At 39.5% G+C, this 12657-nt stretch overlaps 1 protein-coding gene across 1 annotated transcript; it reads right to left on the reverse strand.

Moving 5' to 3' along the window:
* Positions 1-253: 253 nt before the first annotated feature.
* LOC106090428 (uncharacterized) lies at positions 254-952 on the reverse strand. Its single transcript, XM_059370142.1, has 2 exons — positions 588-952; positions 254-524 (listed from the first exon to the last, which is right to left on the reverse strand). Exons 1-2 carry the CDS (start codon positions 830-832, stop codon positions 362-364), a joined length of 408 nt encoding a protein of 135 aa, XP_059226125.1. The 5' UTR covers positions 833-952; the 3' UTR covers positions 254-361.
* Between the last annotated feature and the right edge of the window lie 11705 nt (positions 953-12657).

Genomic DNA, 12657 nt, shown 5'->3' on the forward strand with positions numbered 1-12657 from the left:
ACTCCTTTGAAAGTTAGCTTGCTTTTCCCAGACGGACAGACGGGTGTACATGGCTAGATCGACTTAAAATGTCATGGCGATCGGGAATATGTATGTATAGTGTTTCTAAAACGTTTTAAGTTCGAAATTTCCGAAACTTGGCACACAAGATAAAAAAATGTTCCCCCATTTTCTCTAATGTGAGACACTGTGTTGCATCGTTTTCATTTCGCTTTTTTTAAGTTCTGTGGCAAAAAAACAATAATCCAAATAATTATATATGCATACAATTATGGCGTTTCATAAAATTTTATTTAATAAAAGCTTCTGTCTTTATGTTTAGCAAGAATGTTCCAGCGGACAATTATCTGCATCCCTCTTCTCACTGGTTGTATTGATTTGTAAGAGATTTGCCATTGTGGTGGCTCACAGGTGGAATACGGTTTGCTCTGCCCAGGTAACAGGTACAATGCTGACAATAATGATTGGTATCCGTTTTGTTCAGAGGTTTCTTCCAGTCCACGCACCAGCAGCAGCAAAGGCAGCTTAAAAGAGTTCGAAGTAGTCCACAAAGGTAACCGATTGTTGTTTCTTTAGTATATACTTACAAGAATAATGCCTCTGTAAAACTATTAATTTTTGCTGCCCACTGTTGGTCCTCTACATGAACAGTGCTCTCGTCCTTTTTTCCACAGCTGGGACAAACGATTTGGGCGGGTTCATTGGGCAAATTGAGGAAGGTACCGGTCAGAGGAGTAGAAAAATTGTTATCCATTAACCGATACTTCTCCTCATCGGTCAACTTTTGTGCTCCTTCCATGGTCGTTGTGGTTGCCCCTGGATTGTTACTCATTTTCGACGACTTCTAAACAAATTTTGTTTGTTTGGTTTGAACGTAATTTCGAGCACATCCGCTACCAAAGCACCAATGCTAGACTAAATTTTTTTTGAATGTGTTCTCGCTGCTTGATCATCCATCCCACTAACCATTCAACTGTTAGCGATTGTCATCTGTTGTTGAAGAGATACAAAGTGTGTCTTGACAGAGCATGACGACTCTTTACGAAAGAGAATGTCGTCAAATGTGAAGAGTATGGGAACTCACAAGGAAAAGAGGGTGCGACAAACTGAGCATCAGCGGGCGGACTCTTTAGTAGAGATCATTCTTTCTGTTTGTGGTCATCTTTTATGTACTTTCGTAAACATGCGTATTTTTTTTCAACGAATACTATGATCAACATGTCTATGAGTGGCAATTTTTTTTTTTATTTACGCCGAAGGTCAGGGTTAGATAGCAAAACATAATGGCAATATGACACAAAGAAGAATTTTGTTTTAGAATTCGATATGGACTAGCGTTTACTGACTCTTGGGGGAAATCGCTCAATAATAAAACGCAGGCAACTAAAAACATAACACCATAGAGTTGTCGGTAAACCTTTATAACTTATTGGGTTGCCCAAAAAGTAATTGCGGATTTTTAAAAGAAAGTAAATGCATTTTTAATAAAACTTAGAATGAACTTTAATCAAATATATAATTGCCATTTTGTTCGATACGCTCATAGAACTTCTGGCTTTTAGCTGCAAAAAACTGATCCAAGCACGATTTTATAGCCTCATTATTGCCGAAAGTTTTACCATTTAAGGAGTTCTGCAAAGATCGAAATAAATGGTAGTCTGATGGTGCAAGGTCAGGGCTATATGGTGGATGCATCAAAAGTTCCCAGCCAAGCTCACGTTTTTGGCGTGTGACCAAAGGTGTGTGCGGTCTAGCGTTGTCCTGGTGGAATGTGACACCTTTACGATTGACCAATTCTGGTCGCTTCTCCTTGATGGCTCTATTCAATTTGTCCAATTGTTGACAGTAAACATCCGAATTAATCGTTTGGTTCCTTGAAAGCAGCTCAAAATATACCACACCCTTCCAATCCAACCAAACAGACAGCATAACCTTCTTTTGGTGGATATCAGCCTTTGAAGTGGTTTGAGCTGGTTCACCATGCTTGGACCATGATCGTTTTCGACTAACGTTGTTGTAAACAATCCATTTTTCATCTTCAGTTATGATTCGTTTTAAAAACGGATCGAATTCATTGCGTTTAAGGTGCATATCACAAGCGTTGATTCGGTTTGTTAAATGAATTTCTTTCAATACATGTGGTTCCCATATTAAAATTGACGCCAAACAAACAAATGTAAACAAAATTTCGCACACTGTTTTTCTAAAGCAAGCTAAAAGTAACAGCTGATAACTGACAGAAGACAAAATGCAATTACAGAGTCACAAGCCGTTGAAAAAATTTGTCAACGCCGACTATATTACTACTATATTACCGACAATTACTTTTTGGGCAACCCAATAATTTCGCATAAGCCATACACAGTATATGGAAGACATATATGAATAACAAGTAAGAACGTACTAAGCTCGGCCGGGCCGAATCTTATATACTCTCCACCGTGGATCGCATTTGTCGAGTTCTATGCGCGGTATCTCTTTTTAGACAAACAAAGAATATTGAATAAGAGCTGTTGTGCTATTGGAGCTATATCAAGTTCTAATCCGATTCGGACCATAAATGAATGTTGAACATGGTAGAGGTCATTGTGTAATATTTCAGTTCATTCGGATACAAATTGCGCCTTGTAGGGGTTAAAAAACCAAAATCGGGAGATCGGTTTATATGGGAGCTGTATAAAGCTATTAATCGATTCAAACCATATTAGACACGTATGTTGAAGGTCATAAGAGAAGCTGTTGTACAAAATTTCTTCCAAATCGAATGAGAATTGCGCCCTCTAGAGGCCCAAGAAGTCAAGATCCCAAATCGGTTTATATGACAGCTATAACAGGTTTATACCGATTAGCGCAATACTTAGCACAATTATTGGAAGTCATAACAAACCGCATGCAAAATTTCTGCCAAATCGGATGAGAATTGCGCTCTCTATGGGCTCAAGAAGTCAAGATATGTCAAAACATGAACCGATTTAGCCCATTTACAATCCCAACCGACTTACACTAACAAAAAGAAGTTGTGCAAAATTTCAAGCGGCTAGCTTTACTCCTTCGAAAGTTAGTGTGCTTTCGACAGACGGACGGACGGATGGATGGACTATATCTAGATATAGCCCCCATATAGATCGATCCGCCGATTTAGGGTCTTAGGCCAATAAAAGCCACGTTTATTATCAGATTTTGCTGAAATTTGGGATAGTGAGGCCCTTCGACGTCTCTTCTCAATTTGGGCCAGATCGGTACAGATTAAGAAATAGCTGCCATATAGACCGAACTCCCGATTTAAGGTCTTGGGCCCATAAAAAGCGCATTTATTGTTAAATGTCGCCATAATTTGGGACAGTTAGTTGTGTTGGCTTTCGATTTAGATATAGCTGCCATATAGACCTATCTCTCGATTTAAGGTCTTTCGGCCATAAAAGAAGTATTTATTGTCCGAGTGTGCCGAAATTTGGGACAGTGAGTTGAATTAGGCCCTCCAACAATCTTCTACAATTTGGCTCAGATCTGTCCAGATTTGGATGTAGTTGCCATATAGACCGATTTCTCGATTTAAGCCACTTTTATAATCCGATTTTGCTGAAATTTGGGACATTGAGTTGTGTTAGGCCCTTCGACATCCTTCTACAATTTGGCTCAGATCGGACCAGACTTAGATATAGCTGCCATATAGACCGATCCTCCTATTTAGGCCCATAAAAGTCGTATTTATTGTCCGATTTTGCCGAAATTTGGGACAGTGAGTCAAGTTAAATCCCTTGATATACTTCTGCAATATGGCACAGATCAGGCCAGATTTGGGTATAGCTACCCTATAGACCGATCTCTCGTTTTATGGTCTTGGGCCCATAAAAGGCGCATTAATTGTCCGATGTTGCCGAAATTTGGGACAGAGTGTTAAGTTAAGCCCTTCCACATATTTCTGCAATTTGGACTAGATTGATCAAGATTTGCATATAGCTGCCATATAGACCGATATCTCGATTTAAAGTCTTGGCCAAAAAATGGCTCATTTATAATCCGATTTAACTGAAATTTGACACAATGACTTATGTTAGGCCTTTCGACTTCCATATTGTATATGGTTCAGATCGGTTTATTTTTAGATATAGCTACTAAAAAGATCAATATTTTGTTATACACAATTGAACAATTACTTGTACTTGTTAGTATTTGGTCCAAATGGCAAATCCGGTGAAATAAGGTATGCAATTTTCACCGGATTTGTATGAAAGGTGGTTTATATATATACCCGAGGTGGCTGGTATCCAAAGTTCATACTTGTTACTTGTTCAACCTAACCTAACCATTTCATGCAAATGTTAACAGTGAATGCGCTTCAAATGGTCAATCCGCTTCATCCAATTTTGGCATACTCTTTTCAACACTTCGGTCGGTATCTCACGAATAAATGCTTCAATGTTGTCTCCCAATGCGTCAATTTATGCGGGCTTGTCTGTATAGACATGATCTTTAAGATAGGCTCATAAAAATAGTTACATTGCACGAGCTAGGCGGCCAATTGACAGGTCCAAATGTGAAATAAAATGTTCACCGAACTCGCCTCTCAGTCAGTTCATTGTTATTCGTGCTGTGTCGCATCGTCTTGTTGAAACCACATGTCATGCAAGTCAAGCTCTTGCATATTGGGCAAAAAAAAAAGTTGGATATTATCTCATGGTAGTGCTCACTCTTCACAGTAACGTACCGACTCACATCATTTTTGAAGAACTACGGTCCAATGATGCCACCAGCCTATAAACCGCACCAAGCTGTGTCTTTTCGGGATGCATTGGTAACTCTTGCAATTGATCTGGCTAATCTTCCCACCCATTGTACTAGAGAACATAGATGTCGACCATATAAAGCAAGATCGTCATGCGATATACCTAAGATAGAGGCATCCTTGGGCAATTTTTCCACCAGTATACATTCGATATTGCATGAACACATTGCCGTTAAAACAGGGTTGTTCTCTTTGGATTCCGCACAATTTGACAGTCGCTCAAAAAAAGGTTCGTATCGATTTGTATGAAGAAATGTTGAAAAAATACGATCGTGGTGCTTCCAAATACGTTCATAAGATTGTCACAGGTGGCGAATCTAGGATCTATGCGTATGAGCCCGAAAAAAAACAACAATCGACCATGTGGGTCTTCGAAGTCGAGCCAAATCCAACTAAAATTTTTTGTGGAAGAAGAACTTCGAGGCAAAGGATCACCTGTTTCTTCGGCAAAACTGGTCATATGACAACTGTTCCGCTTGAGCAACGAAGGACTGTCGAATCTGAGTGCTCTGACCTTCACTACCAAATCATCTGCTCTTTCATTTCCCTTTACTCTGCTATGGCTCGGACCACACAGTGCGGATCGTGCCATCCTCAATGAAGACGTTAATCTCTTTCTAACACTACGAGACTGTTCGTGACCTCACTGGCCTGTTTTCTACTGCACTGATGGCCAGTTTACTGTCCATAAAGATGTTCACACTCGAAGTCTTGGGTTCAACACCGCATCATCTCAGGTATTTCGTGATCGCCCGGATCTTCGCATGCAGGACTGTATTATGGTCAGGCAATCGAAAACAGATCTTAGTCCCTGGGATCTCAATGTAGACCCCCAGGCGCGCTCTGTCCTCTAGCTTTGATCCATCTGTGTAGCATGAACTTCCATATGGCAATATTAGAATTCCGTCACTCAAACACTGTGGCATCAGTATCTCACACTCGACCTCAAGTGTCGTCTCAGGCATCTGATCGGAAACTTCTTTCATGCTTTTCAGGTTTTTTTTTATATCGAATTCCGAAACTTTTCGTTACTTTATTTTCTTTATAAATTAAGTCAGAAGCAAATGCTTTTGTTGGCTCCATATCAATAATGAGCTGTCAATATAAGAAATGTCATTTAGCTGTCATATCTAGTTTAATAGGTAATGTTAGCTATCCTGTAGAATATATTTTCTTAACGTATGCAACAAGATATAGTGTGCTTGATAGTTATTCGTCGTGAAAAATATTTGATAGGAAGTGCAGGAAGTGAAATATAGGAAGCTTGCGTATCAACAATGATTTGAAATGGAATTGTGGTATGACATGCCATGGGTTGCATGTCAACTATTATGGTTATTGGAAATAGAGATATTATTTCATTTCAGTTTGCAATATATTTGCAATATTATTCAACAATAAACAATTTCCTCATTAAATTTATTGGTCCTGGTTGCGCATTATTACTTAAGGACAATTTTGCCAACAGTCATACGCCACCATGTTCGCTGATATCCTATATGAAAATATTTGACTAATAATCATTAGCAAATCGAATAACCAGAAACATGGATTGGTGCTTAAAGCACCATTACCATAGGCATGCATGGACCGCCAATTGTTTTGTTGACCTCGTTTGTTGCTAAGCTGGAGGATGATAAATTGTCTGGAGTGTCATTGAGCTCTTCATTTCATAAGGTACGTTATATTAGGCAAAAAAAATTCAAGCAAATCAAATCATAATTGCGCACTCGAAAGGTGCATGCTAAAAAGGAGACCATTTTTTTTGCAATTGGAGAAACGCATGTCCAAAATATTTGTTCTTTTGATTGCAATAAGCAAAATACCAAATAGTATGGCGATAGGGTAACGATGACCCGTGCCGCCATGACGTGCAATGTCGGATGTAGGTCTTACTAAGTTCCCAGCATAAAATCGTTATACAACGGAAACTTTTATATATAATTTATTAAAAAACCAGTTAGGAAGGGCAAAAGTCAGGCGGTGCCTACTGTATAATACTGTACACCTACCCTATAGGGCCTCGGCGAGCAAATATGTTCAAACTGCAATAACTACGGCTGACAAATGACAACATTATTGCAAATTGTCCAAAATCGGACGAACATATATAAAGGAGCTATATCTAATTCTGAGCCGATTTCGAGCAAACTTTTCAGATAATGTGGTGGTCGTCGAGCAAGGCGTTGTACAAAGTTTTGGGAAGATTGGTTAATAAATGCGCTTACAATGATTCTAGGAGTGAAAATGGGGCGATATATATATATATATATATATATATATATATATATATATATATATATATATATATATATATATATATATATATATATATATATATATATTGATTGATATTAAATAAAATTGATAATAAAATCCTTCCTGCCAAATATCGAGAGAATCGGTTAACAAATGACCTTCTTATTGCATTATTACTGCAAATAGGACGAACATATATCCAACTCTAAACCGATTTTTTCCAATTTCAATAGGCTTCGTCTCTAGGACGAAAAACATGCCTGTACCAAATTTGAAGACGATCGGATGAAAATTGCGACCTATAGTTTGTGCACAAATTAACATGGACAGACGGACAGACAGACAGACGGACAAAGCTAAATCGAGTCAGAAAGTGATTCTGAGTCGATCGGTTTACTATCAATGTCTCTACCTCTCTTCCTTCTGGTTCTTAAGACAAATGCACTAAGTTATTATACCCTGTACCACAGTAGTGGTGGAGAGTATAAACATCTACTTTATCTTACACCACTACCGTTGGTATGGTAAAATGCGTAGTTCGACTCAGCAATGTCTGCTGATTTGTCCGTATATCCTTTTCGATGCTGACTGGCCGTCTATCGTTTTTTGCTAATCAAGGTTTCTTTTTTTTTGTTATAAGGTGGAAAAATGCATTGCGCATCTTACTCAGGTTCGGTCTCTAGCAGCTAAAAACCCACCCTATCTCTCGGAATATGTAAACCACCTGGGTATCGCTTTCGCATTACTTCGAGGTAGATTCCCTTGTGGCACTTACGCCATACGTCTCTGTGTTCATGCGCCCAGATGTCCTCTCCATATATCAATTGATGCATCGTTGATATCGTTTTAAGGTCTCATTTCTCTGACCTGATTATTTCTTCGACAAAAGTTGTCATAGCTCTCCTCTCTGCTGCACATCTTCGTTGTTAGCTTTTCCGCTCTTATTTCTCCGATCTGCTCTTCTAGTCGAGCCCGAGCGCTGCGCCATCTATGACAACGAAAGACCGTGCGCTTTGCATCATCCAACACTTCTTCTTCCTCGCAGATGTAGACCGGTGAGCTGAGTTTTCCCATTCTGTCGGTTTTTCCAGAAATATTCGTGTCTAAATATTGCCTGCGTCACATAGAGGTTTACAGGTCTTGTCGAATATTTTCCAATTCGGACTACTGTTGGGCGTTCAATTTCAATATCTTTTCATCCGGTCTCAGGTCTGACACTGTTCGGTATGATGACGTTATTCTTAGAGCGACCTTTCTCTGTACCGAAAGCATCGCCTGCATCTGCTCTGTAGCGATTTACCCCAAATCTCGCTATCATATAAAATAATACTATTGCAGACGGCAGCATGCGCCTGCCTGGTAGAGGTCCTCTGATGTTCGCTATTAAACTCCCCGATTGGGCCGTTATCTTCGCCGCTTTTGTTGTCGCGCACTGCGTCTGGTGTCGAGTCGTACCCCTCGGTATTTCATATGCCTTCTACAATAGTTGGTAAGACGACGTCCTCGATTCGCATATCTCTAACTTATAGAAATATTGATCTGAGAGGATACCAGTTTGGATGAGTTATTAACCCTCGCCTTACAAAAACATTTTTTTACGTTTTTACCAAAATTAGTTTTGAAAAAAAAGTTGTACATTACACCAATATGGAGAATGCTTGTTCTTAAAGACAAGGAGAGCTTCCAATCACAAATATACAAAAAAAACAAGTAAAAGCGTGCTAAGTTCGGCCGGGCCGAATCTTATATACCCTCCACCATGGATCGCATTTGTCGAGTTCTTTTCCCGGCATCTCTTCTTAGGCAGAAAAGGATAAAGAGTTGCTCTGCTATTAAAACGATATCAAGATATGGTCCGGTTCGGACCACAATTAAATTATATGTTGGAGACCTGTGTAAAATTTCAGCCAATTCGTATAAAAATTGCGCCCATTGGGGCTCACGAAGTAAAATAGAAGAACGATTTATATGGGATCTGTATCAGGCTATAGACCGATTCAGACCATATTAAACACGTTTGTTGATGGTCATGAGAGGATCCATCGTACAAAATTTCAGGCATATCGGATAATAATTGCGACCTCTAGGGGTCAAGAAGTCAAGATCCCAGATCGGTTTATATGGCAGCTATATCAGGTTATGGACCGATTTAAACCACACTTGGCACAGTTGTTGGGTATCATAACAAAACACGTCGTGCAAAATTCCATTCCAATCGGATAAGAATTGCGCACTATTAAGGCTCAAAAATTCAAGACCCAAGATCGGTTTATATGGCAGCTATATCAGGTTATGGACCGATTTGAACCATACTTGGCACAGTTGTTGGATATTATAACAAAACACGTCGTGCAAAATTTCATTCTGATCGGATAAGAATTGCGCACTCTAGAGGCTCAAGAAGTCAAGACCCAAGATCGGTTTATATGTCAGCTATATCAGGTTATGGACCGATTTGAACCATACTTGGCACAGTTGTTGGATATCATAACAAAACACGTCGTGCAAAATTTCATTCTGATCGGATAAGAATTGCGCACGCTAGAGACTCAAGAAGTCAAGACCCAAGATCGAAAATGTCACGACGATCAAGAATATATATACTTTATGGGGTCTCAGACGAATATTTCGAGTAGTTACAAACAGAATGACGAAATTAGTATACCCCCCATCTTATGGTGGAGGGTATACAAAACAAAAAAAAGTAAATTTGCTTAGTTAATTCGGCAAACCCTAATAAATCGCCTTTGAGTCTTTTATACCCTCCACCATAGGATGGGGGTATACTAATTTTATGCCCTCCACCATAGAATGTGGATATACTAATTTCGTCATTCTGTTGTTAAACACATCGATATATGCGTCTAAACCCCATTAAGCAAATATATTTTTGATCGTCATGCCATTTTAAGCCGATCTAGCCATGTCCGTCTGGAGTAAAGCCAGACGAAATTTTTCACAAATACTTTTTATTAATGTAGGTCGGTTAGGATTGTAAATGGGCCAAATCGGCCCATGTTTTGATATAGCTACCATGTAAACCGATCTTGGGTCTTGACTTCTTGAGCCTCTAGATTCGCGCAATTCTCAACCGATTTGACTCAAATTTTGGACGTAGTTTTGGTATCGCTACCAACAACTGTACCTATAGATGCCACACAAACCGATCTTGGGTTTGGACTTCTTCAGCTTTTAGAGGGCGCAATTCTTATCCAATTAGGCTGTAATTTTGCATGTGGTGTTTCGTTATAGTTTTCAACAACTGTGCTAATTAAGGTTCAAATTGGTTTATAACCTGTTATAGCTGCCATTAAAACCGATCTTGGATGTTGACTTCTTGAGCCGCTTGAGGGGGCAATTCCCATCCGATTTAGCTGACATTTTCCATGATGTGTTTTGCAATGACTTCCAAATCGGTACATAACCTTACATAGCTGTCATGTAAGCCGATTTTGTGTCTTGACACAGTTCTCATCTGATTTAGCAGAACTTTTGAACAACTGCTTTTCCCATGACCTTCAATATACGTGTCCAATATGGTCTGAATCGATCTATAGCTTGATACAGCTCCCATATAAACCGATTTCCCGAATATGCTTTTTGAGACCCTACAAGGCCCTTTATTCTAGAAGGAGATACCGCGCAAAGAACCTGACAAATGCGATCCATGGTGGAGGGTATATAAGATTTTGCCCGACCGAACTTAGCACGCACTTACCATTTTTTTTTTTTTGAACTTGAGAAATTAAAATGAAAACAGGAATACGGTTATATGACAGCTATATTGAGTTACGTACCGATTTAGATCATACTCGGCCCATATTTTAAGTATCATAACAGAATCCTTCATGAGAAACTTTCGCGGAATTGCGCCTTTCAGGTGCTCAAGAAGAAAATCGGGGATCGGTTTCTATGTGATCTATGTACAGGGGTTTTTTTGGGGACTAAAATTGGTAAAAAAAATAAAAATAAACAGAAATGGTCACCGGGGTAGGTATTGGTAAGGCGTAAGTTAAAGGAATGGCGAAATTTGTATACCTCCACCTTACGGTGGAGGGTATGCAAATGTGGCAGCATAGATGCGCTGATGAAAATCATTGCACAAGAATTGCCAAAATACCCGCAGCTTTTAACACTTTTTTGACCGATTCAGCGTAATCATCAAGGCAAAAGGTGGCCATAACGAGTAAAAGTGAATGAATTCTGAATTTCGATTACTTCCACACAGTTTTGTCATTCGAAGCAACAAAAAATATTTTCACACAAAATCCAAATGTAGTCGATTGAATTGGCAACACTTCGTGTCAGCTATCCTGTATTGAGTTCATGGGATGGTGCATGACCAAGACTCGTTTCAGAAAAGGAGCTTCCTAAGAAACCCAAGTGTAGTACGAAAGGTACATGGTACATGCGCTACCGCCCGTTGAAGCAAGCAGACATCAGAGGGAAAAGCGATTGAGAAATCGCAATGGGCCATACAATTGCCTCAATGAATATTTAGACATCTAATATCTATTATCATCCTTTTTAAACTTAACTAACCTGTCACCTACCTACCAACTAAATAAATTGCTTTATTTACCTTAAGTTGTGGTTCTCAACTTTCTCCATTTTCTTTATCTGCTCGGTTGTACAAGGCGTTTTGGGGGTTGAAACCATACATTTCGTTTTATCTCCATTTACAGACCAGACCCATTTTCACCGACTTTCTTTCATTTTTATCAGGTGACCGACCTATGATGTCGATGTCGTCGGCATAGGCGAGTAGTTTGTGTTCTCGTTCTCGTGTGTGCCATATCTATTCTCATCTGCATCTCGCATAATCTTCTCCAGCGAATATTAAAGAAATCACACTATAGGCTGTCTCCTTGTTTGAAACCTCGTTTTGTATTAAATGGTTCGGAGAGATTCTTTCCTATTCTTACTGAGGAACGCGTATCAGCAAGTATCATCCTGCAGAGTCTTATTAATATTGCAGGGAAACCAATCTCAGACATGGCATGAAATTCCTTTGAACGTAAAAGGGTATCGAAAGCGGCTTTGTAGTAGGTGTTGATTTGTCCTTCCCGGATCTTTTCCAGGATTTGGCGCAGTACGAATATCTGATCTAGATTTAGCAGGTCTAAATCCGCATTGATAGGACCCAATTATCTCATTGACTTTTGGTTTTAATCTTTCACACAGTACGCTAGAGAGTATCTTGTATGCGATGGGGAGGAGACTTATTCCTCAGTAGTTGGCACATTCTGTCTTGTCTTCTTTCTTGTGTACGGGACATAGTATGCTGAGGTTCAAATCATAAGGTATGCGTTCTTTTAGCCAGATTGCGCAGATAAGCTGGTGCATATGCCTTATCAGCGTGTTTCCTCCGGTCTTAAATAGTACAGCGGGTAACCCGTCGGCTACTGCTGCCTTGTTGTTCTTCAGTCGGGTTGCTGCTATTTTGAACTCATTCAGACAAGGAGGTTAACATTCTATACCATCATAATTGATTGGTTCTGCGGTATCCTCTTCACCGCCCCACGTCGGACACTAGCAGTTGAGTGAAATGTTTTTTCCATATCCTCAGCATGTTACCTGTGTCAGTTACCAGATTTCCTTCTTTGTCTCTG

This window comes from Stomoxys calcitrans, chromosome 5, assembly GCF_963082655.1.
Source record: "Stomoxys calcitrans chromosome 5, idStoCalc2.1, whole genome shotgun sequence".
NCBI classification, from domain to species: domain Eukaryota; kingdom Metazoa; phylum Arthropoda; class Insecta; order Diptera; family Muscidae; genus Stomoxys; species Stomoxys calcitrans.